The 27636-nt window shown below is 38.7% G+C and overlaps 1 protein-coding gene across 2 annotated transcripts in view; it reads left to right on the top strand.

The window, feature by feature from the left end:
• Positions 1-27636, top strand: part of LOC127638734 (glutamate receptor-interacting protein 1-like) — a 190597-nt gene that overhangs the window by 111475 nt on the left and 51486 nt on the right. For both annotated transcript variants that reach the window (XM_052120428.1, XM_052120426.1), the window contains exons 4-11: positions 670-815; positions 1488-1571; positions 2223-2298; positions 4409-4554; positions 7154-7301; positions 8148-8317; positions 14685-14828; positions 21888-22037. In XM_052120428.1, the coding sequence (XP_051976388.1) occupies positions 670-815; positions 1488-1571; positions 2223-2298; positions 4409-4554; positions 7154-7301; positions 8148-8317; positions 14685-14828; positions 21888-22037 (1064 nt within the window). The remainder of the gene's footprint in view (positions 1-669; positions 816-1487; positions 1572-2222; positions 2299-4408; positions 4555-7153; positions 7302-8147; positions 8318-14684; positions 14829-21887; positions 22038-27636) is intronic.

Below are 27636 nucleotides of genomic sequence, written 5' to 3'. Positions count from 1 at the left end.
GTCTTCCTTTCTGCAGATGTTTTCTCTGAACAAAGTATTTTTCTCATCTGCTCAGATCAACTATCAAAGCAGTCAGAGCTCCACCTGATGCCATCTCATATCTGATGCCTTATTTTCTACCTTTTTCTACCTCCTGCCAAAAAAGCGAGACAGAAAAAAAAAGAAAGAAAGAAATTGCCCTGTGTGTCAGTGGGGGCGTGGTCGAGCGTCCATCTGGAGAGAGAGAAAGTGGGAAGGCCACTGACAACTGAGCTAAATTATATCCAAAACCTGTCTCTAATTCCAGTGAGCATGGGGAGAGCGGCATATAAGCGGCCACTCTACCAGCAGACGGGGAGAGAGAGCCTGGCACAAGGAAGCCCACTGTGCTCAAGAAGCTGTTGTGTTTAACTTACTATGTTTGTGAAGCTAATGTCTTGAAGTAACTATGTGCCCGTGAAGCTGACAAGTTTGTGAAGTGTAAAGCATTGAAGTGGCCAATTAAATAGTCGTACCTGAGCCTGGAACCCGCTTTCCTGTGTCCTCCTTAACTTCTGCTGTGAAGTCTTGTTACACCCTGTCAACCACACAACACCCTAGACTCATGGTTACAAGTTTCGCACAGACAAACGCCACTGACATTTTCTTTGGAAAAACTTAAAAATCGAGTTCTTGGTCTGTTTTTTTCAGGAGTGACCAGCTGAATGTTGGGGACTATATAAAGTCTGTGAACGGGATCAACTTGACCAAGTTTCGTCATGATGAGATCATCAGTCTTTTGAAGAATGTGGGCGAGAGGGTCATACTGGAGGTGGAGTACGAGCTGCCACCTGTATGTGAGTGACATTACAAGATTGACAACCATATTACTTAATATTTCTGAAATAGTTTTAAATATATTGATTTGTGTTGGACTGTTATAGGCTCGATATGTTGAATTCGGAAGGGTGGTAGATGGCCAATATTATGCCTAAACCTATACAATGATTTCCTAGTCTGTGGCCACACTGAAAGTCTGTGATTTAAAACTCCATTTAAACCTGGACAAAAAAAAGAATGAGGAGTTTTTAAATATTTAAAGAAAAGTTATAGACAAATTAGACAAATTATTAAAGATTCTACAATTTCTTGGTCACTAATAAAATGTATGCAAAATTGTGATATTGACCATTTTAACTGACCATATTAACCATGTTGTATAAAATGTTGTACTTTTGAGCCCCAATAAATACAGTAATACATAAATACATTTTCTTAATATTTCATCTAAATTCACTCAAAATATTTTAAAACAGAACATGTGCACAAAAATACATATTTTGGAAGATTAATTGGCATAACCAAATGGTTTACAACTGATTTGTTAAAATTGTCATGTCTTTTTGCAAGTAGAATGATGGTTGGGGGTTTCTAACAGCAGTTTTTCATTGAACATGTATTTGTTGTTGTTGTTCTGGTCAACCATTGAAGTCTTGTCATGCCTTTGAATAATTTTTTCTCTCCCTCAGCTGTCCAGGGCTCAGGTGTCATGTTCAAAAACGTGGAGGTGACGTTACACAAAGAAGGCAATACATTCGGTTTTGTCATCAGAGGTGAGTGTCTCTGTAGACTTTCTTGCGAATGTAGAAGTCCACCTCATCAAAACAGTTTGATTCAGATCCACATCAGACAACAACAATAAAGATTTTTTTTTGCCTTGTGAAAGGAGACAGGAGCCTACATATTGAGCAAACTTTTCAGTTTCCTTTGTGCTACTAACACTCAATTTCCAGATTTTTACCAAACTGCATTTGAGGCTTCATTAAAGAGAAAGAGGCCATTTTTCAGATCCATCTTGGGTAGGAAGTCTTTTGAAGAGATAGAAAAAAAAAGGATTCCAGTCAAGGTCTTGGTTCGCTTGGCTCTTTTTCTCTCAAATCTATCTCAAAATGAATCAGAGGCGTATTGAGGACTTCCTTTTCATCTTTGAGACTCCATTTGTAAAATACAAATTTATGATTTCATTGAGCCGTGGCTTTAAAAATGTATGATCTTGCACTCTTGTTGAAAGATCTATGGAAAACAGCCTTTGGTCTGTACCACTGTGCCTGTATTTGCAGCTGGGATTTACTTCATTGGCTAAGTGTATGTTAAACATATCAAAAGTGAGCATAAATATCCAGGAGCATAAATGCAAAGTGTTTTGCTTTATGTCTAGCATTTGTTAAATGTGTCAAAACAAGTTGTTTTCTTCCATGGTGTAGGAGGTGCCCACGAAGACAGGAACAAATCTCGCCCGGTTACCATAACAACCATCAGACCTGGCGGTCCAGCTGACAGGTGATATGGTCCTGAACGGAAACTAAATATTAGCATATCATTAGTCAAATGTATTATGCTCTTGATTAAAGATAAATGAGCATGTAGTATACTGTATCTTTGTGTCACATTAAACAATATTTAATTTAAAGTCAAAATGTGCACAAAAATATGTGTAGTACAAGATGAGTAATCAATGTGCCTGTGCCTGGGTCTTTTTCTGAAAGTGAAAGAAAATGTAAATGAGTACATCAGCTAGAAGTTAAATTAGTCATTTTTAGAAGTACACTAAAAGATAGTCTGGCATGATCTAAAAGTCACAAAACTCATTTTTTTTTAACTCACGTGCATGTACATTTACACCCTCTGGGACCTTGTAATAGATTCAGCTTTTATCATTATAGGTCCAGCATAGCTGTACTGTAGGCATTGCCATGATTTGAAATGGCGAGAAATTGCTTGATAAAAACAGTGTTTCCCAAGCAGACCTCTCTCTCTGAACTGGAATAGATTGCCCTGCTCGTAACTTTAGTGCCCGCCTGAGAATTGCAAATGGACCTGCGTTTCACTCGCTCTTGCGTTTGAACTGCTCCATTATTACTCTCATTACACGCCAGCCCATTTCTATCTCTTTTCTTTCAACCCTTATCAATATTCATTTTGTACACTCGTAATTTCATTTTTTTTTACCAGCAGAGTATCCCCATTTGTTTTGCTCAATGATGTGCCTCCAGTTTTTCTGAGTAAATATTGTTTTCTGTTCCCACCTCTGCAATTTTGTATTGACTGGGCATAGTCAGTGGTCCCCTCAGAAAATAAAAGCTGCGAATTTGTTTTAATGTCATAAATCTGGGCTCTAACCAAGACTTTGGTGTCTTTTGGTACTCTTTATTTCCCCCGTGGTAGAATGTGGTTTGAAAATGTTCTTACCTCATATCTGTTGCCTTAAGCCTAATTGTCTCACATACTCAAACTTTTAATCGAAATAAAGTCTGGTTCACTTTGCAACTTATTCTACACAGTAACCTCCCACTTAAACAGGAAAAGACCATCTGACTTACATGATAAGTGATGAATCAAAGTTTTTGTTCTTACATGCCATTTAGGGGTGGATAAAAACCACTACAAAGCCAAAACACAGGAGCTACGCCAAACAGTGAGGGTTTGATCCAAAACTTAGTGAGCTTCCTTGCTGTCTCCTGCCTACTTAGGCAGCTGTCTTCTGTGACAGCATCCAAACTGTAATGGAGCCTCATAAGAGAGCGATTTGAAACGCTCTTCCTAGGCAGTAACTCCTTGCGTCCTCATGCACAGCACACAAGAGACTCGACTGATTTCAATACAGGTGACGCTAGAGGAATGATACTATACGCTAATGAGCATAAATACTCATAACAGAAATATTTTGAGTAAAATAGTTGGTTTTGTATCATATCAAACTGTTATTTGTCAATACTTTTTAGTATTGAATGGATTATATGTATATTTATAATCAAAATTTCTCTTGCTTCGTCCACCATCTTGGATTTATTCTTCCACCGAGCTCATTGCGGTGCAGTCTCGGATCACCTACCTAGAGAAGGATACAAACAGTTCTACCTGTTTTTGCCAAAACAAGATATTTTATGAGGCAGCATAATTAAGATACCTACCTTTTGGAACAGCCTTTGTTGGGAGTGCGCCTGTGGTGTCTTAAAGTGGCGTTTCACTTGCTTTTGGAACAGACCCTGAAACTTTAAGTTGGTAGAAACCAGACAATCAAATTGTAGTCAGTAACTGTCAAGTAGTGCTCCATTCTGTTTCGAAATGTTCATGTTTACCCCAAATTCTTAAGTGCTTGCATTGGGGCATCACTATATTTTTATACCTTTGAGCTTCAAGTAGGTTCCTGGTCTTAATTCTTCAGGTATTACTGTTTTTGTGCAGGGTCTCTGGTGTGACATAACTTAGCCAGAAATGATGGAAAAAGGAATTTTGGAAATTTCTCTCCATACACATTGTAAAGCCCAACATTTACAAGCAAACAAGCGGGGGACACAAAATAGAAGCACTGTTTTGTTTCTTGTTTCTTTTCTTGTAAACTACATGCACAGAGATACCATTTCAGTCTGTATTTGATTCCCTTTTACAGGGAAGGGACTGTCAAACCTGGTGACAGGCTGCTCAGCATCGATGGAATCCGTCTGCACGGAACATCTCATGCAGAGGCCATGAGCATTCTCAAACAGTGTGGCCAGGAAGCCACCCTTCTCATTGAGTACGATGTGTCAGTCATGGGTAAGGACATGCTCTTTAGAACTAATAAAGTTGCAAAAATAATAACTGATTTCAAACACGTTTCCCGAACACTCCTCCACAACTTCTATTGATCAGACAAAAAGAAACCAGAGCCGATGTTGCTGTATTGGTCTGATTTGAGTGCTCAAAAAATTAGAATAGGGTCTGTGAAATATCAAAACAGTGCCTTTCACGGCCATAAACACACATTGACTGAAAACATCCATTTTGAAAGTGCATCACACAGTTATTTCATTTTATCGAACTCTTAATAAGTCAATAAGTTGTTTGGGTTATATTTCAAAATGTCAGAGTAATCACGCTGTGGATAATGACAGAGTGCCATAGAGCTGGATGAGGTACACAAAGAGAGAAAGCCAGAGCAAGTGAGCTGAACTGAAATGAAAAGGAAATTCAATGGAAGTGGCCCATGGCTGAAACTCATCTCTCCTATGTCTTTGTTGGGCTCTGACCCGGAAAAGATAAATTCCATTTCTGCTGTGCTCACAGGAAGACTTATAAAATAGAACTTCCTGCCTCACTGCACTGATGTGCCCCTCAGTTTGAACAGAGCTGTGCAGAACTTGCAGCATTAAATTTCTAACTGGCCCATGGTGCCTATCCGACTGCAATGCTGGTCAGTGCACTTTTTCCTCTCAGTTTATGTCTTGCTGTGTAACCTGTACATTGCTCTGATGCAGGTATGTACTGAGAATAAAAAGAAACAGCCTGTGACCTATGCAGCCTATTACAACCCACACTGAATTATCCTATGTACAATATGCATATAATACAAACTATTGCCTGCTGTATTGTCTAGTTTATATAAAGTGGTGCTAAATTAATCCCAAGGGGAAGTGTGTATATATATATATATATATACTGTATATTGATGTTAACTGTTTTCATATGTGTGAAATAGCCTATTTTAGGGACCGTTCAGATTGAATATGTTCTTGCGTTCCACAAAAAGCTAGACACATCATAATGAATGGAACAGGATCCATGTATTTTTAAAAGTAGAACATTGTTTGAAGGTCTTTTAAAGGGATAGCTCAACCAAAAATGAAACATTTCTCATAATTTACTCACCCTCATGCAATCCCAGATGTGTATGACTTTCTTTCTTTAGCAGAACACAAACAAAGACTTTTAGAAGATTATCTCAGTTCTGTAGGTCCATGCAATTCAAGTGAATGGTGATCAGACATTTGTAGCTCCAAAAATCACATAAAGGAAACAGCAGTAATCCATGTCTCCAGTGGTAAAATCCATGTCTTTTTTTGAAGACCGTAGATAGCTGTCAGGCCAACGCAGGAGTTTTCCTGTACATTGACATTCTGTGACGGCACTAAGCATGTTTACCGCAAATACAGGGAGGAAGTTGACACGCCTGACTGACGACAGCTGTACACCCACTCTAAGTAAAACCTGCCTGCACCTTCTGTCTGCTCCACGCACAACAGCAGGAGCTATTTCTCTTTTTAATGGGTGTCAAGTGATATCAGCATGTTGGAAACAGGCTGGGAGAGTGGACGTGTGACATGTGTTTACTTGTGCTGGTTTACTCTGTGCTCTGAAGATGTATGGTGTAATGAGGTCTTTTAGTGCGGCCCATTACTAAACTGAGATGTGGAATTACCTCCATTACACGTAAACAGGTGGAAACCCAGCCATTCACCCTCATTATTAAGATTTGCTTACATGTGAGTGTGGGTATGTAACCTTCAATATTGGACTGGGTGGTATGACTGTACATAAATGCTGTGTAACGGTACAAATGTATCATCTGGTACAGATTTTGCTATGTCTTTTATACTTTGGTAGCTATATTTGTGCGGCTTTGTGCGTAGAGTTGGAACTATCTGGTATATAATATTAATTGTGCTGTGTTTTTTTGTTATGTGAAGCTCTTTTGCACTGATGTCATGCTTATTTATATTTGTATTTTTTTTTATTTATTTTTTTTGATTACATCAAGTTTCAAATAGAAGAGAATAACTTTTCATTCATAAAGTTATTTAATTTATTGGATTATCTAAAGTAGACATTATCTCACATGGTTAAATATAAAAATATAAATAAACGATTAAATAATAAAATGTATTAACATTCGAATGTAGACATTCTTTCTTGGACAAATTTGATGTAAAATTTCCAGTAACACTTTACAATAATGTTGCATTAACTAATACATTTTTTATGCAATTTGTATATGTTAACAATCCTTTGTGCATAATGAACAATGGTATTCTTATAAATTAACATTAACCAAGATGAATGAATGCTGTAAAATAATATAGTTTGTTGTCAGTACATGATACGTAATGCATTTATTAATGTTATCAAATAGAACCTTATTGTAAAGTGTTACCAAATTTCTGGCCAGTGTTGCTTGCTCACTGGGGAGTTCGTAATGCACTATTTTTCTGTTTTCTGTAAAGCTACTTTGGAACAGTATGTGTTGTAAAAAGGGCTATGCAAATACAACTGAATTGAATAGAGCTATATGGTTTTGGTCATACCGCCAACCCTTACCTCATTTATAATGTCCATTTCTATACCTATTCATTGTTTTTATCTTTTCCTTCTGCTACAGATTCCATAGCCACAGCTTCAGGCCCGCTGCTGGTGGAAGTGGCCAAGTCGATGGGCTCCAGTTTAGGTCTGGCTCTCTCTACCTCCATGTACTGCAACAAGCAGGTCATCATCATCGACAAGGTCAAACCAGCCAGCATCGCCGATAGGTAATTGCCGCCTCAATAATTTCCCACACACAGAGGAAGGTGACCATTATTATTCCTTATAAAAGAAGCATCATTCCTCATCGTATTTCCATTGTTCTGTGAGCCATATCAATGTGTCGAGATGAGAAGAATGTATGCTCAAGAAACTTGATGCCTGCTTGGAAAATTTTCAAAGTTCGAAATGCATTAAGCTCAGCAACTAATTATCGAATTTCAATAACTCATCTAGTCTTTATGCCAGCAGAAAGACCCGGAACAATAATAAAGTTGTCGGAAAACTTCCATCAGAGCAAAGTAGCACTTTGAAGATGATTCAGGAGTTTACTCTTAAGAGAAACATTGGGGGGGATTAATAAATCTTTGATAACCAATATCCATGCCCTTTATGGCATTATGTGTAGTTTATGGAGGAGAATTTGTTTTAGAATGTCAGGTTTTGCCACTTAATTATGTATGTGTCATTTCTGTGGTACTAGCATTGCCAAACGGAATTGGAAACATAACAAATATTTCCAAACAGCTCATTTATTGGTCGATAAGCAGCCTTGTGCCCAACTCCATTGTTTTGCCAATGTTGCTATGTCAGGCTGGATGGGCTGCTCAAATCAAATTACATGTAGAGCATTGTTATGATAGCACCACAGTATTAACACTTTTATGTGGAATCAATCATTCAACTTATGAATTAAAGTTATTTTAGTTGACTTTGCATATCAGGACAGGATAAGCATTTTAACATTAAAGAAATTACTAATTTGACCATTAATGGTTCTTTTAAATTGCTGCCTGTGATAAGTGTAATGTTTTGAGCTGTCAGAACAGGAAGTGATGTCAGTGTTTTTGCAGGTGTGGTGCCCTGCATGCGGGCGATCACATCCTGTCAGTGGATGGCACAAGTATGGAGTATTGCACACTGGCCGAAGCCACCCAGCTGCTAGCTAGCGCTTCAGAACATGTCAAAATGGAAATTTTGCCCAACCATCAGACAAGACTGGCTCTTAAAGGCCCTGAACATGGTAAGAGACCCATACATGCATACTCAGCAAGTGAAACCCCATGCAAACCTTTATGCATTTTTAGATTGTCATGAAGTAATTATTTAGTATGTTTATTAAGCCTCTTTTCCTTGTGGGAACTGCTGACTGGTCCCCAATCTGTTAATGATTTCAGGTTTCACATTTGATGCAACCTGACAAACACACTGGACTCCTACACACTAGAGTTTACTTAACATCAGAGAAAGCTGCAAATACATTGATTTCAAAGAGCATGGCATGTCTCAAAGACACAGAGAAAAAACACAAGGGTTTTTGAACTTAATGCTCCCTTAATTGCAGTGCAGTAAATTGGATTTATGAAAACACAACTGGACTCGCCATTCTAATACTCTCATTGGTCAATGGATTGATGTAGGCAAACGTGGCTGAGAATTTCAGAGAAGTGAGTTCATTTGTGCTGTTGTAAATCCAATTTGCTGCATTCCCGCTATGACTCGGCTCTTTGCACACCCTCAAAATTGATCTTTTGCATTCCTATCCATCAAATGCTCAGAGTGTTCTCTATTATGTAAGCCCCTCCAAATCAACACAGATCAGAAAACTTGGCTTATAGATGACTAAATTAATATAGAGAAACAGTTTTACTCACTCTTTTTATTTTTGGTTGCATTTATCAATGGGAGCTTTTACATGAAATTGTGCATGCCGTGCATCACATGTATAGTATATAAAACCCTAGGCTCTGAGAAGAGAGAGTGGAGACATCCCCATAACAAGTTAGTCTGTACTGAAAGTGATGCCATATGCATAATTGATGTATAACATAATTCCTGCCTGTCTTTGATATCAACCCTGTAGTTCATAGACACAATGTTTTGTCTGAATTATGGTTGGATGAGAGTAAAATAATAAGGACAATCTTAATGTTAATATTAAGTAAATTATGAGATTCTCATTATCTCTCTTTCTTCTAAAAAGAATCTATATATTTCCATATTCATGGATTTGTTCCTAATATATCAATGCACTGATACAAACAAAACAAAAATAGTTACATACATACTGTATTAAAGCAATAAAACATTGATTTAAATATATACCCACCGACCATTTTATTAGGAACACCTGTACACCTTTCTATTTATGCGATTTATTTAATCAGCAAATCGTGTAGCAGCAGTGCAATGCATAAATTCATGTATCTACCTGTCAGGAGCTTCAGTTAATATTCACACCAACCATCAGCATGGGGAAAAATGTGATCTCAGTGATTTCGACGGTGGCATGATTGTTGGTGCCAGACAGGCTGGTTTGAGTATTTCTGTCTCCTGGGAGAGAGGTCAACGGAGAATGTCAACAGGTTCAAGCTGACAGAAAGGCTACGGTAACTCAGATAACCATTCTGTACAATTGTAGTGAGCAGAATAGCATCTCAGAATGCAAAACATGTCAAACCTTGAGGCAGATGTGTTACAACAGCAGAAGACCACATTAAGCATAGTCTTCCTAAAAAAGTGGTCGATAAGTTTATAAAAAATGCTACATTCAGAGTGCTTACACAATCAAGTTGATGAATCAGTATCTTAATAAATCAGTTCATTAAAAATGAACAATTCAACTGATTCACAGAAATCAATCAAATTTATCAAACTCTAATTGCTAATCTAAATCTAATTTTTGCTACCGAATAGACACTTAAAACATACTAGTGCTCTTAAGGCATAAGCAACAAAGGATCATGAAACTAGACTAATGTCTTTAAACAAATAAAATGTGCATTAAAATAATCACGATGGTTCTTTTTATATTTTGCAATTTTATATAGGTAGCAAAATAATTAAAAACAATATATAGCGAATACAATATTTCAGCCAGCCCTAGCTGGGTTTGATGTCTGAGTGCAAGGCCAAGTGTGTCTTGTCCACATGGTAGCTATCACAACCATTTTAAATGTCTTTCCCGCAGAGATTTCATAAATGAAGACCATGTTGCTTTTTGTCTCACATTGTTAACGGTTATGTGTTGTTCACAAGCTCATTCTTTATCACATGACTAGCTTTTATGAAGCTGAGCTGCACCAAATGTTATGATACAAGGGCTGACGTCAAAAGTTTCGTGCCACAATGTTTCTCCCAGAAGGGTGCTTAGATTCTCATGACATCTAGTGTTTAACCTGTCATGTCTTTGACACAGGGAACAAAAGCTTCAATGCTGCTATACATCCTGATAGGGTGGGATTTATACTGCAAAATGTGGAAAGCTAGGCAAAAACAGGAAGGAATGCATCTAGTGATCCTGTGTTGTTCCCTGTTTGCTGTCATCAGGTGTTGAATTCATGGAGGAATTCCTGTATTTCTTATATCCAAGTGAAAATGGATTGAAGGAGATAAATGAAAGGGCTCTGGAAGTTCTCATAATGTACAGCCCTCAAAATTCTTCTAATGTTCTAACAGGAAATAGAGCAGGATAGTGAACCTCAGACATGCATCAAAAAGCATCTGCATTGTTTATGCTATGGACATAAATGATTCCTCAAATCGTGTGGCTTGTTGAGGCGAAGTGTACTAGTACTTTTCAAAGCGAACCGACTTTTCACCTGCTAGATGATAAAATGGCCGCAAAAAATCCTTGACATATCTACAGTAGGGACCAGAATATAATAGAGACTTGCAGGTGGGCTCTTTGATTTTATGCTGAAAGCAAGCACCTAGCAATCACTCAGAATACCCTAGCAACCACATAACAACATGCTAAAAAATCCCTCAAAGCAATTTATCGACTGCATTTTAATGCCTTGGCAACCACCATAGCATTATGACGCTGACTTCAGCACAGGAAAGCACCATTCATATTTCTTTGTACAAATAGGAAAGATGCAGAACATTTTGAAATCTAGTTACTGTAGCTTACAACAACTATTCTGCCTTTGCTGGTGGTTCTGCTAGACTCCAAAAACAAAAAAGAAGTCAAATATCTAGAACATATCCTATATGCCTCATAATTCGAAACATACTGCTGTTCTGCTGGGGGAAAAAACTTTATTGGCGAATTCAAATTATTCTGCAGTATGTTCACAAGGTCAGTAGCTGAAGGACCTTTTGGCTATGAACTAAATAAGAATGTGGACTAAAGCTGAGGCCGAGAGAACATAAATAAATGTGGACCTGCACAGCATACTAATGCTTCCTGTAACATGCGCTTGAAGAGGTTGTCTGAGCCTAGCATTAAAAAACAATGAAGTGACCCAAAGGTCAGCTGGTAGGAGGCGTTCTGATTGGCCCTTAAGGAAAGGAAATTTGGTTTAGAGCTCCATCCAAGCACATTTACTGATGGAAGTTCACACTAGCTTCCTGTGGAGAGCTGCACACATCTACTGTCACATTTCTCACATTACTATGCATCTGCACGTTCTCAACACAGTACACACACACTCACACACACACACACACACACACACACACACAAACATGTTTACTCTATTTCCTCAGCTCATCCGGATTTAGTGCACTGAAGCATTTTCACAGTACTAACGCCATTATAAATACCAGCCTGTGTAAAGTTCCAGACAGCCGGCAAATGCCTGGAAATGTCTCAACACCAGACACCAAACAAGCTGACATATGAACATACATACGCATCTTTCTACCTTGTCATGCATACTTAGGCACTCATCAAAATCAATTTGCTGGGCTGAGCTTTTGCTTGTATCTTATAGTACAAACTGTGTGGGGTGCACATTATAAAGTGTATACTATACATAAACTGTACTATATACATACTGTAGATACAGTTCAATTACTACACATATGCATACAGTATAAAATAAATGTATATATTAGGGCTACCTAAGGAATGCAATTAACATTTTTCAGAATTAATTAAATATTGATGCTAAATGTTATTTCAGACTTTCGACTTAAATGCTTTGAGTCATTCTTTTAAGCAAGAATAAATAAATTAACGATTGAATGATACACAACAAAAATGTTGCCACCAGCCTGCAGCTGTCCTTTGGTACTATATTCTGCCACACAAAGACTGCGAATCACTTTGCTTGTGTTAAAATTCTTTGGATTTCATTTATAAAATAAGGTCTTTTCTCAATTTTTTCATGAAAAAAAAAAAACAATTTTTAATGGGTTTGTTTTGTGTGTGTATTGAAAAGCATTTAATAGCATTTAATTAACATTTTTAGCATTTAATTTTAATTTGATGTTGTTCCATTTATTTACATTGAACAAAATTAAAATGTAAAATGTATTTAATGCAGTGAACACTTTACAATAAAACAGTTTTGTAGAAGTTCTAACAAAGGGAAGGAAGTAGGAATTGGGGTGGCAGTCCAGGTAAGATAACTTTTAATGGTCTTTAGCTTGACAGCAGTACATGCACTTTTAGCTTCACAGCACAATACACTTCAGCTTCACAACTATGGGTTCCTTGGTTCCCATCTCTCTCTCCCTCACTCGTGTTCTCGGCGGCCTTTCAAGCCCATCTCCGTCGTCACTATAACGAGACACAGATGTTACGTGTCATTAATCACCAGGTGATGGCCCTTACTGCTTCCTCTCTCCCCAGTGACACATGACCACGTCCCGCTCCACAGGTTTATTTCTGTTTAGTGTGATTTGTCCAATATAGATTGGTCAGAAAAGTCGGTACACCAGCATGTTTTTCCATGTTCAGTACGTGTACAAAACAAACCCATGACAAACTGCCATTTTTCATCAAATAATGGTTAAAAACATTTGTAAAGTCCAAATTGGAGTTTTTGGTGGCAGAATTTAGTACCCATGGGCTGCTGCAGGCTAGTGGCAAAATTGTGTTACTGTACATATTATTTTGTTTCCTTTCCTTACAGGAATAACTGAATGCATTAAAGCTGAAAGTCTGAATTCAATTAAAATCACGAGATTAATCTTTTTATTATTTTATTATAAATGTGTTCATATCCCTTGTACAGTTTAAACAATTTATTGTTTAAAGACTGTACACATTATACAAATTTGTAAAACAACTTCCATATATCAATTTGGACCTACTCAACTATGATACATCTATTATTTCAACCCCCATACACACATAATTGTAGAAATAATGTCTCTCCTATGCCCAAGCTTGATTACTTTAGTCTCAATAGATTCTTCATTGTCTTTTAGCTGTATTGTGCTCTGTGATGTTATCTTGATGATGGATCCCTGGTCTCCACCCTTACACAAATACACACTCCTTCACCTCTCACTGCCTCTCTTTCCCTGTCCAATCCCCTCCTCTGCAACCACTGTCCTCCTTCAGTTTCTCTCTCTCTCTCTCTCTCTCTCTCTCTCTCTGTCTGTCTGTCTGTCTGTCTTTCTCTGAGACTGCTTTTGTAATCTCTCTTTTCATGTTGTGTGCTTCTGTGTTTGAAAGCTTTTGTCACAGCAAACATGCTGCTAAAATTAACTTTAAAATAGAATCTAAAATAGAATCTGATCAATGCAGTAGTGGGATGCAGTGTCCCAGTGCAGTGGTTGTCATTTCTTTGGAGGACGCTCTGAGAGGAGTGCCTATCTATTGGACATTTAAGACCTTGCAGTGCTCTACAACTCAAGTGAAAGTCTCCATGCCTGCAGGATACAAAAGACAGTTGTTTACTTGTCCACTGCATACAAAAGTCTCAGAAGATTTTGTTTTGATGTTGTTATGTAGCTCACATGCACATTTATTTCAGGTCTGTGTTATTTGCACATTGATTGCATAGACCTAGAACTAGGGTTGCCACCCATTCTGTGAAATAAAAATTTAAGATGAAATGATGCGCCCCATATTGAATAATTTTGTCCCTGTATTTTTAAGCCACAATCGAAATGTTCAGGGGGGACCAATCCCATTGATTTTGATTTGTTTACAACTCTCTTCCACATTGGAATGTGACTTTTCTTTTAGTAACCGCTCTTTAGTACTGTATACTTTGAGAAAAATATGACTTTAGGATAAATAAAAGTGAGTTTTCAACTGAAAACATAGTGTGGATGTGGCCTGTATATCTACAATATTATCTATAGTTAGATTTATTAACTATTTTAATTGGTGGAAGAATTTTTTATTATGAATACTATTATTATTTTTATTATTGGTATAAATTTAGATTGGGACATTGGTGTCTTTTATCATATTGGTGTTGCCGTTTTATAAAAGCAATAAGCCAGTCGAGGAGTGTGTTACATTTATTTTACCATTCTACTATGGTAAAATCTGGAATGTTTGGCCTCTCATGGCATATTAGTTTATTTCAACCTTTATTTTATGTGTCTTTCCTTGGATATTGTAGCTTGCGTATGTTCTACATGTGTTATGATGTATGTTTCTACCTGCTCACACCTTCCCTCTCTCTCCATGTGGTCAGTCAAGGTGCAGAGGAGTAACCGGCCATTGCCATGGGAATCCGGAACCAACAACAACAGCAACTTTCTTCCCTACCAACACTATAACACCTACCACCCCGACCAGTCCCGCCAGACCAAACAGAAAACCTCTCCAAACAACCCCCGTAATGTTCCTACCCTTTTTCCAAACATCTTTTTCCTGTTGTGTCTCTCGCTTTAAAGGTGAAGTGTGTATTTCTTGGTATGTTAAAAATAATAAGCAGAGACAACTATAAGTTAGCCATTTGTCATTTGAAAATTCTAAACAGAGGGGCTCTCTGGTGCATTCAGACCATTGGTTTGATTTAATATCCCTACCATCCCAACGCAGCTCAACTAATTCCACGAGTTCTGGGTAGGACAATCTATTTATACATCCAACGGCAGATGAGGGGAGTGTTTGGGAAACATGTCTGAAACCAGTCATTCAATTTTCAGTTACGTTTGGTGACGCTACCTTAAACATTCTGTGGTGATCCTAACAGTGATGTTATCAGATGGAAATACCATGGAACTTGATAAATACTGTACTGTACTTTTTTCAGTAGTGAGGCAGAAAGTATACTTTTTAACTTTAATATCACTTACTGTATAAACAGATTTATTCCATTATTTGATAGGTTTTTGCTTTGTAACATGAATGTTTCATTGACATTGCCGAATAATTGTTTAGCTTTAATTTTTTTTAATCTCAATATCTATTTTTGTGACTGTTGGCATAGTGAGAATAATGTTCCCAGTGATATAAAGTTATCTTAATAATCATTGATGTCTCCATCTATCAAAATCTGCATCACTTACTGGATGCAATCGTTATAGCATCTCATTTGTGCTTTATTTTATATGGCTGTTTTGTTTTTTATTGTATTTTATTTGATCTTATAGGAAAACAGAGCAAAACTCATTTGTTCTGTGGCTCTTTCTTTGTCCCTAAACTATACTGAGGCTTAAGACCATTTTTCTTCCTTTCTCTGTTCCCTGGCATTATCTATCCATTTTTCTCTATCTGTGGGTGTAGCTGAGCTCTCTTCTGCCAGAGGCACGAGAACATTACTGATGCTAAACAAAGCCAGACAAGCACTGAGCCTTTCAGGCAATGGCAGTCTGTGTGGCTGTTTCTTGTTGTGCAAAAAAATACACTGTGAATATGAATCCATAGGACGCCATTGTGGTGGGGGTGTTTATGCAATAGTGATATGAACATAATCCTTATTTTGGATACTCTGTTGATATTCCACCACGTGACCAAATAATTTCTCAATGGAATCATAGATTTTCTTTATTGTCTTCTGGTGAATTCTGGGACATGTAGTCATGCTTTTCCTCATTTTAAAAACAGGCCTTACAGAGGCTGCTTCAGTTATATGGAGTCATTGCTATAAATTCCAGCCATCACGTCACAATTGATTTCCTTTGCTTGCATTTCAAGGGTGCTGCAAGAGTGTTAGAGATGGCCTGCACTTAAAGGGATGTTCATACTAACAGCAATTTTGAGACACAAAGCAACTGGAAATCGTTCATTTTCAATTAGAATCAGCGATTTGAGGCAACATCAACCTTTACATGCACTTTAAAAGTTTAATATCAGTCGGTCATGTTAACGGTTTTAGTCAAACTGAAAACAGTCCGATTTTTGCAAAGTTGGACTAACAGACCTTAAAGAAATATTCCAGGCCAAATACAGGTTAAGCTCAATCGATAGCATTTGTGGCATAATATTGATATCCAAAAAAAAAACTAATTTTGACTTGTCCATCCTTTTCTTTAAAAAAGCAAAAATCTGTTTAAAGTAAGGCACTCACAATGGAAGTGAGTGGGGGACAATTTTTGAACATTAAAATACTCACTTCAAAGGTTTTGCCACAAGACATAAACAATATGCATGTAAACATGATTTTAGTGTGACAAAAATCACTTACTAACTTTTTCTGTGTAAAGTTATAGCCAATTTTACAACTTTGTTGCATGACGATGTAACGTCAACAAACCCTAAATTGACTTACATTGTAATTATTGTATGTAATTGTAATTAAATTACAATTTAAACAACTCCGCTGCTCAAAAAATACATGAGTTTTAACAGAAGAATTAATGTAAGTGCTTTTATAAAATGATAAGCTTTACATTTTTGCCTTTAAACCCTAAAAAAATTGGCCACATTCACTTCTGTAAGTGCCTCACTGTAACCTCGATTTTTGCTTTTGTTTAAAGAAAAGGAGGGATGAGTAGAAAAAAAAAATATGTATTCAATATTATGATACAAATGCTGTTGACTGAGCTTAACTTGTATTGAACCTGGAATATTCCTTTAATAATGCGATTTTACCTCTGTTTCATCCAGCATGCATGCATGTTAATCAGACCATAAGGCTTGTCCACAACACAACATGAACAATAACGACACAGAGGAAAGATATCATTGGGATCACTTTCAGAGCAATATTTTTTTCCAGCTGATGAATGATAAAAACATTGACAGCCAATAAAAATCAGTCCAGCTTTAAAGGGCTCATGCCGCAACATGCACTCATTTTCAAAATAACACATTCCAGCACCGGATCAGCACAGGTATCCAGTGCTAATTGAAGTTGTCTGTGTCTGTTTTTCTTTTGGTTTATTTGCAAAACTTTAACAGTAGAAGTTCATCTACTTCCATTTTCTTGACTGTGAACATAACTGCAGCGTGCGCTTAGAATAAGCAGAAAGTTTATTCACATGTTCTTTATTTATTCCTCTAAAATCCTACCCTGGATTATATGTCCTCTTGGTTATGGGAGTTCAGATGCTTTTTTTGTCCATCTTTCAAAGATGTGTCCTTTATTCACATGAAAGAGCAAAGCTCCCCAAGGGTTATATTACTTAAGCCTTTGTCATCAAGGGTGCGAGAGACAGAGAACCCAAGAGGTAACAGAGTTCAATATCATTTATTAATCAAACATAAAAAGTTATTTTAAAAAGGAACTTTCTCCCCCGAGACACGGACAGAGAACAGAGATATCCTCCTCCACAGGGATAGGGCTTCTGAACCAGCGAAGGCGGCGGCCAATGAGAGAGTAACCACACCTCTACAGAAAGGCACACAAGCAAGCTCCAACGATACAAAAGAGCACAGTTAACATGACAGCAAACACTACCTTCACGTTGACAGTACCAACACAACAATGATCCGAACATCGGACATAACACACAAGGGGATTTAAATAAGAGGAACAAACAAGAGGGAGGTGTCGCTCACAGCTGAAGGTTGTAATGATCAACATTCCCATGGAAACTGCTATGGTCCTGTCAGGCAGAACCCCAACCTGACAATCGTGATGCCTCCTGGCAGCCCAATGGGAACATCAAACAAAAGAAAAAAGACAAACACCATAAACACTTAACAAAGAACAAGAAACATCAAAGAAAGGGAGGGAAGAAAGGAAAACCCGGGAGGGAGTTTAAGGAAAGGGGAGGGGTCAGGCAGCCTGGGGGGAGGCCTCAGGGCAGAGGATGGACTGTGGCAGTACACAGGACTGGGCAGTGGCTGCTGGGCAGGGGACAGAAGGGAGCGGCTCATGAGGTGGAGCCATGGACAACTCAGACGTGGACGCTGATATCGGCAGGGGAATGGCCTTCGAGGCTGTTAGCACTGGCAGCTAAAATTGAGAAATGGCCTGGTAATGACAGGAGAACAGTTTCCATGGCTGTGAGAACTGGCAGTGACAGGGGAACAGCTTCCCTAGCTGTGAGAACTGGCAGTGATGGGAGCAGCCTCTATGGTTTTGAGAACTGGCAGTGACAGGGGAACAGCCTCTGTGGCTTTGAGCACAGGCAGTGAAAGGGGAAAAGCCCTCGTGGCTGTGAAATCAGGCAGTGACAGGGGAACAGCCCTTGTGACTGTGAACATAGGCAGCGATGGGGGAACGACCGCTGAGGTTGTGGTCACTGGCAGTGGCAGGGGAACAGCCTTCATGGCTGTGAACATGGGCAGGGACAGGTAAACGATCTTTGAGGGCAGTGGCAGGGGACAAAGCCTTCATGTCTGTAAACACAGACAGGGACAGGGGAATGACCTCTGTGGTCATGGGCACTGGCAGTGGTAGGGGAACAGCCTTCGTGGCTGTGAATACAGGCAGGGACAAGGAAAACCCCTCATGGTCAGGGGCACTGGCAGTGGCAAGGGAACAGTCTCAATGGCAGTGAGTGCTGGCAGCGACTGTGGAAAGGCCTCCATGGCCTGGAGCGCTGGTAGCGACTGAGGAATGGCCTCCATGGCCGGGAGAGTTGGCAGCGACTGGGGAACGGCATCCGTGGCCAGGGGTGCTAGCAGCGACTGGAGAACGGCATCCGTGGCCGGGGGCACTGGCAGTGACTGGGGAACGGTCTTCATGGCTGGGGGCACTGGCAGTGACTGGGAAACGGCCTCCGTTGCCGGGGGCACTGGCAGCAACAGGGGAATAGCCTCCATGGCCGGGGGAACCTGGGGGACAGGATCCTTTCTCCTCCGAGCGGCCTTGGCAGGGACAGGGAAACGGCCTAAATGATCATTGGTGCAGACAGCAACAGGAAAACGGCCTCCATGGCCATGGACATAGGCACTGGAAGGAAACAGCCTCAATGACCATGGGTGCAGACAGCAGCAGGGGAACAGCCCTCGTGGACATTGGCAGGGGCAAGGAAACTGCCTAAGTGATCGTTGGTGCAGACAGCAGCAGGGAAACAGCCTCAATGGCCGTGGACGCTGACAGCAGCAGGGAAACGACCTCCATGGCTGCGGAAGCTGACAGGATAGAGAAACGGGCATCTCCTCCTTCCCATTGCAGTGATCGGTTCACCACACTGCAGCACAACTGGGTCGAACACTCGACAGAGCTCCGTGCTGAAATCCAGGATTGAGGCGCGACAAGGGCATTCGGTGTCCCACATGGCAGTTCCCCACACAGCAGCCTCTCCAGTGAGGCTCAGGATGGTGTTAGCCACCTTCATCTTCTCAGTCGGGAAAGCAGAGGGCTGCGAAGTGAAGAACAGAGTGCATTGGGACAAAAAGGCGAGACAGGATCCCTCACCTGAGAATGTAGCCAGAAGGAGGATGTGTGTTGTTGGGTGCCAAGGCGTATGGGGAGCCGACGATACCAATGGGGAAGATGGGCGGAGCTGTTGAACCGCCGCATTGAGTTCCGCAAGCTGCATATTCTCAAAAACGCAGCTTGAAGCAGAAATCTCTTCCTGGTGTTGCCTCAGCAGGGCTTCTCACTGTGAGAGGGTGGAGCGAAGAGATGAATCCTCTGCTGGGTCTATGTGTGGTTGGATCATTCTGTCAGGGGGTGTGAGAGACAGAGGACCCAAGAGCAGAGGTAACGGAGTTCAATCTGATTTATTAATCAAACAGAAATATTATTTTCAAAACAAAGTCAAGCCCAGGAACATTTTCACCCGAGATGCGGGCAGAGAACCAAGGAATTCTCCTCCACAGGGATAGGGCTTCTGAACCAGCAAAAGTTGTAATGATCAGCATTTCCATGGAACAATCAGGGTTCCCATGAAAAAGCTGATTCAGCATGCCAGGGCACCTCAAACACATAAAGGCAAAACGTAAACACACTTTGACAAAAACTGACAGAGAACAATGATGCCACGGTCATCATCAGGCGAAACACACAACCTGGCAAGGTGCCAGGACTGTGACATCACCGGAGGGTGCACAACGGCAACTCATGCACTGCATTAACCGCCAGACCTGTGCACCCACACAAAGCATGAACATGAAACACAAGACAGACAGGGGACAATGTCATGGTTATCATCAGACAAACCCAACCTGACCAATTGACAGGACTATGACATCACCGGAGAGCGCATGGTGATAGTATGCACACAGCGGTCCTAAACAACCGGACCTGTGTGCTCACACAAAGGGGGAACACAAAACACAGAGGCAGGCCGATACTGCCACAGACCCATCAGGCAGAACCCCAACCTGACAAGGTGACCAGACCGTGACATTTGTTTTATTTTGCTTTATAGACAAATTAGCCAGCATTTGCTGAACATTAACTTGTTAATTTCTGGATTAAGATGAGCTCATCCAATACAATACACAAGTGGACCAGAAGGCCTCTTTATTATAGCTCTTATGGCTTTACATGGTTGAGCAGTTTTATAAAAAAAGAAAAAATAATTAAAGCCATTGCAGAATCTACTTCCATGAGCCAAGAGGAAATAAATGTTTCAAACAAAAACACAAAACAGGCTGTAATCTGTTCTAATCCTGACATGGTCCAAGCATCACTACTGTCCCTGCCAAAAAAAAGCACAATTTGTGAGTAGTGATGTTCTGCCAATTGGATTAACATTTTTTGTGTGTGCTAAAATTTGACCCAAAAATGCAAAATCACTGTGATCTACATGTTCTAACCCCATACAACTTTCTTTCCTCCATGAAACACAAAAGGAGATGTCAGGCAGAATGCGCCTCAGTCACCTTTACTTTCATTGTATAATTTTCCCATACAATGAAATTGAATGGTGACTGGGACATTCTGCCCGCATCTCCTTTTGTGTTCCACTGAAGAAAGTAAGTCATGCAATTTGGAACAATATGAGGTTGAGTAAATGATGACAGAATTTTCCTTTTTGGGTGAACTATCCTTTTAAGGAATTGGCTTTGAAGTGCTCTATCTGATAAGTAGGACAGTTATTTGTTTCTTAGCCGTTGCTCTGTGATAATAAAAGGCTTTTAGGCACTGGGAGTATTTTTAGAAGTGTACTTTGATGAAGACTTCGATTCACACGATTTCAAACATGAAAGCACAGACTGCTGAGTACATTTTCTTGACTGGTGACAAACCTCTCATTAGCGACACATGTTGTAAATTATGATATGTACAACATATACAGCAGAGTTCATAATCTGATTCCACTTTACAAACATGTGATTCAAAATGAATTTTTAACCTTGAAGTTTTAGGATTTTGAAAAAGTTAAAACAAAGAAACTCGAGTGCATGCTGTCATTAAAGCAAACAGACTTACCATATACTTTTCACTCAAGTTGGTATGCTGATAATATATATATAAAAAATAAGACTTTATAAGCATTTTCACAAGTGGATTTTTAAACCCCACTGTATACTTAGTGCATACTGTCTGAATTTGAAATGAGTCTTTTATAGTTTTGTTTAAAATGTTCTTCTGTTTCTCACACAGCTCTGGGTTCATCGTTCTCTCCCACCTCCATGAGTGCCTACAGTCTGAGCTCACTCAACATGAACACACTGCCACGCACCATGTATCCCACTAGCCCCCGAGGCACCATGATGAGACGTAAACTGAAGAAGAAAGACTACAAGAGCTCAAGTACGTTTTATGCATTCGCAAATAATTTTCTCATATGTGTGAACATTTTGTTATTTGTCGTATAAACAGTTACGGAAAACTGACTCTGCAAAATGTATCCATATTACTTCTGTTAAAGCAATAGTACAACCAAAAATAAAAATTCCATGCCATAACAAATCTATATGCACTTATTTTTACTGTGGAGCACAAAAGTAGAACTATTCAGAGAATCTTTACTTGTCTTTTTCCATACAACAACAGTTCAGAGTTGCCATGTATGTCAAAAAGTGGGAAAAAACACTGTAAAATGCACCATACAAATAGTCCATATGACTCATATACCTATTCCAAGACATTAAAGACTTACAATAGATTGTGTAAGGAACAGATGGAAATTTGAGCCGTTATTTATCGATCATCTTTTCCTCCATGCAAGCTTGTGTCTATACCCCGTTTAGTTCCATATTCAAAGTGCAGCATCAGTGTCATTAATGTCAAAGTTCTCACTTGTGTATTGACCAAATGTGATGCTCTATTTTTTATTCTGGATTAAGGTCAGAAATTCAGGGGGGCTTGGGTCAAAAATGCCCCCAAAATGAAAAAAATGCCCCAAAATGCCCTTGTGATGAATTCTTTTGATTTTTATTATTAATAGGGATGTCAATCGTTTAAAATGTTTTAATCAAATTAATTACATGAGGTCCCGATTAATTAATCGCATATAAAAATATTTGCTGAGAAAGCCCCTCATATAACAATAATTCAATATATAATTATGAAATAATTATACATAGTTATCTTTAAATATTTTAAAATTATATATATATATATATATATATATATATATATATATATATATATATATATATATACACACAGTTCACAGCAATCCATTTCGCAAGTGAATTTGTCAATCAGTTCGAGATTTATTATGAGGGCTTGTTTAAGGACCCTTCAATGTACACCTGCGTCAGACAGATGCTTGTGTAGTGTCTCGGGTGCGTTGCATCATAAACAACCTTTTTAGGTCACTGTGTCATGTTAAATATAGTTTAATACTTAGAACACATCTTTAGATCTCTTCGTTCGAATTTGCGCACCATCAAGTGTTTTGAACGCAAGAACGTAACGCATGTTTGTGTTGTTCTGCTGATGAAGGCAGCTGGAGTTTCACTTACTGCCCTCTGGAGTAAACAGGTGGTACTACAAGCTTGCATTTCTCAGGAATCTTCCTTATTACGGTCCGAGGGCATTGCGATTCATTGCGTAAATTTTTTAAACACGTTATTTTTAATCAAATTAATCACATTGAATTAGCGTGAAATCGACAGCCCTAATTATTAACATATGATATATTTATTTTTAAATAATCTATTATAGTCTTGGTTATACATATGATGGCATTAAATATGAACTGATGTTTAATTCGTAAATATTTTTTTTTAGCATTTGTATTTATGAATTGATTAAATGGAAGTATTTGACGTTAATGTATAAGACACTGTTTGTTTTAAATGGTTGGGGAAAAAATGCCCTCTTAAAGGAAAATAATGCCCCTTGAAAATCAAATCCTGCTAAAAAATATTGCCCCTTAATATAATTATTTATATATATATATATATATAAAAAAAAAAATATATATATATAAACACTTTCCTGGACATAGATGCATGCAATATGTTAGCTTTGGCCGGAGAGTAAGACTATCAGTGAATACAATTTTGGGTTTAAATTTTGGTAGTTCCTCATACATATCTTCTGTATGGTTTCAGAAGACTTGGAATATAGTGCTTGAGTCATATGAAATACTTTTATTATATTTTAGGGTGCTTTTTTACTGTTTTTGTCCTTTTAGGAGCTTGATAGATGTTGTTTACGTGAGCCGCTGCTGTATTGAAACCGCTGTGAATAATTTCTTAAACTGCTTCTGTTTTCCACAGAAGATGAAAAAAAAAAAAAAAACACACACACAAACAGGTTTGGACAAAATAAGGGTGAGTAAATAATGACAGAATTTCATTTTTGGGTAGTTGATCTAGAATACGCCGGTGGTCTTTGCCCAGTTCCAACTTTTTTTATTCTATCACAATGGCTGAAGTAAACATAAAAGGCTTGGGTATTGATTTCCTGTAAAACTTCTCTAATGTATCAGTATCTCCAAGCAGACTCCAGACGTGGACTTGTCTCTAATTCAATATTGGGTTTAGAATTTGTTTGGCTGCTTTTGCCATTCATTGTGCAAAACAGAAGTCATAAGGTTGCAAGAACCACCCACAGTAATTCAGAAATTAACCTTTATAAATGCCACATTATGCTTAATGCATGCAAGTTCTCGTAGAGATGCTTGGTCAAGTCATTGTAAGCAAAGAAGCAGCAATGTAAATCCAAAGAGGTTACTAAGTGAGAGAAAAATGGCTATACATCTATAATTATGCTATGATTGTCTGTCTTTATAAATAAAATCGGACCTCTTGCACATGGTTTCAATCTTCGGCCTCTCCCCCACCATCTCAGTAAGTAAAGGCTCTGAATTTGAATGAGATCACAGAGAGTGATAGCACTTACCTGGAGTGAACACGTTCAGCATTCTCTTCCCATATTGAAGCTGTCAAGCGAGAGCCGGAAATTACACCTCTGGCTACCCAGTAATTAGATACTGAAAGATATTTCTTATCCTTTAGCTAAGCAGTGTTGCTGGCACCAGTCACCGCCTCTGCCGCAGATAATTACCCAACCACACTTTCATATCTCATGGGTTCGGGAGCTTATCGGCGGGCTCTGTGAACAGCAGCAATAAACAAACACTGGGACTGGAAAAATGGTTAATCAGCAGCCCATATCATTGGATGTAGTCACAGTAACTTTAAGCAGGTAGCTGTCTTTTTTTTGTAAGTTTGTTCTACCTTGCTTTTGCAGTTGTTGGTTGATTTGATTTTGAGTGGAAATAGGATTTGTGGTAATTGAGCAGATATTTGATCAGGCTGATTTGTTTGGTCACCTGCTGTGGAGGAACTGGCTCTTCAATTGCAGTGAATGTGCACTCTGAAGGTGACGCAGGATGAGGTCATACGACTGACGTTATCAGGTTCAGTCCAATGAGAATAAATCAGTACTTTAAAAGTTGCAAAATTGATCTCTTGCAGGTCAGCATGTAATGAACTGTTTCATGCTTTGTTTATTAGTTCTTTGTCAACAATTTACTGGCTCTTAAAGGGATAATTCATAATTTGCTCACCCTCATGTTGTTCCAAACCCGAATGACTTTTCTTATTCCAGTGACCACAAATGAAGATTTGAGGCAGAATGTTAGCCTCAGTAACAATACACTCTCATTTCATGCCATGAAAGAGAATAAGAGTTTTTATTTTTGGGTGAACTATCTCTTTAACGGTGAAGTGTTTGATTTCTGCACTACAAGTGGCACAACTGAAATTGCAAAAATAATGATAGATACATTACGAATGGCTAACTTTAATTTGTCTTTGCATGTTAAACTGGCATAGAACAAAGTATTTTAAAGACCCCTTGAGTTAAAAAATAGCTTTATGTGTTTATTTGGCCATGTCTGTTAGCTTTGAAGCCAACTTGAAGCTTGTGTACTCCTAAAAGTTGACAAAATATACTTTTAGCAGAGATACACATTTTTAATTTAGACTTTCTCTTCAGGGAGAACAGACCAAAAATATTGATGACTCGTCATTTACCACAATTATTTTTTCTCTTTAGAAGGAGAATTTCCCTCCCCCTTATACCACCATTCTGAAGTTTTTAAGAATGAATGGAAGTGGAACTGGGCAAAGACCACCGGCGGATTCTAGGTCAACTACTCTTAATGAATAGCATATACAGTAGCTTGTCATGATTCATGACTGTGACATAAACAAAAGGATACTGACTGCTATTGACAAGCCCATTGATATATCCTGCCCCAACTTCCTGTTTCAAAAGGAATAAAGTCAACACTGGAAATACAACTTGGCTTGTCAAGACATGTAATGAGGTTGTTAACATAGAAATAATTGCACATTTTAACTTAAAGCATATTGAAAATGTATTTAACTGTTCCTCAATTAAGCTGCCTGTGTTTGGGTGTCTCTGGCTTTGAAGTGCTGAATTTTCCATGATTGGGCAGTACTTGTTCTGAACATCAAGTTTAATAACTTCTCATACCATGCTGGTCACCATTTGTGTTTGGCAAATATACCTGCCGGACAAAGCGGAACATCTCATCTATTAAACAAATGTATTTTTAGTTTTAAAGCCATGAGCTTGTGCATGTGCCTATCGTGCCTTTCTTCATTGGCCCAATTGAAAAGCTTAATTTGATTAACTGCATTCATTGGTCCTCTAAATGAACACAATTTGCAAATCACCCCACTTTCAGTGTCTGTAGAACTCAGCATAGGAAGTTACAGTCATATCAGAGAGCCCAATTGCCAAAGATTTGTTCTAACAAGCTAAAACGTAGAAGAGAAATTAGCGAAGATGTGTCCGCTGCATGCAGTACTGCTGATTCATCATTTCCAGGCTTTGCATGACTGACGTCTGCCTGCATAAGATGTGGCGTGGTTTGTTAAAAGTCCCACCTGTGACCGTCAATGTCACAGGCTCAGAGGCATTGAATAAAGCTCCCAGACACACAATTCAACACATCTAGGAGAGAAAGAAAGAGATACATGCTGCAAAGTCACTTATCAGACAAAAATTACTAGTGTGGATGTTAGCGTTGTCATGATACCAAATTTCACAGGTCTCAATAACAAATTCAATGCTACTGGAAAAACGAGAATGCTTATGAACACTTCTTTATTAAATGTTATTTTGTCTAAAAATAAATTTTTTGTTAATATGTTTTTTTTTTATATATTAATTATTAAATCCATTATACTGTACATTAAGGGCTAGCTCACCCAAAACTAATAAGCCTGCCCAATTTATCACTATTACCAAAGTACAGATATATTTGACATCCCTTCTGTATGTGTGATGTCATCTATTGTATGTGAGGTCACATATCTGGACCTATGATCTGGACACAACGATAGATAATACACAAGTTCACCAAACTGCTGCAAAATCAAATGAAGCTTGAAGGTGAGAGCAAACTACTGTATCTGTCTTGTCCGCACACCCCATAAACAGACACAAATTCTTAAATGGTTATTTTCTCTACCTCTCTCCTTCTGGGAATAAACTAAAAAGCTTTAACTTATGCCTTTTCAAAACCTTGTTTACCCCTGTTGTGTTGAGGCTAGTGTCATGCTAATTTTAACATTTCCCATCTGTGTGTCTGTGGTCTGTAACAAACCTTTCTGCGCTTAATGTACTGTGACCAAGCTAGCAGTATGTCTCCTCACTGGGAGAATATTAGCATCATTTTATTGTTGGCTAATGCCCAGAGTCCACATTTATGATTTCTATTCAGTTGCCAATTGAGGTGCTAATGAATTCTGTTGAAAATATAGCTACATTAAAGGAGACCTGAAAGTCACAGATATGTTCTGCCAGTCACAGATCAGGCTGTGCAATAGCTCAGCAGCACATCTTAAAAGATTATCACTAATTTTCTCTATTTAAAAGTCTCGAATCAAGCTTCAACACACCTCTTGATTCAACT

Source organism: Xyrauchen texanus, chromosome 47 (genome assembly GCF_025860055.1).
Source record: "Xyrauchen texanus isolate HMW12.3.18 chromosome 47, RBS_HiC_50CHRs, whole genome shotgun sequence".
NCBI lineage: Eukaryota > Metazoa > Chordata > Actinopteri > Cypriniformes > Catostomidae > Xyrauchen > Xyrauchen texanus.
The sequence above is the reverse complement of the archived record's forward strand: the minus strand, read 5'-3'. Positions and strand labels throughout refer to the sequence as shown.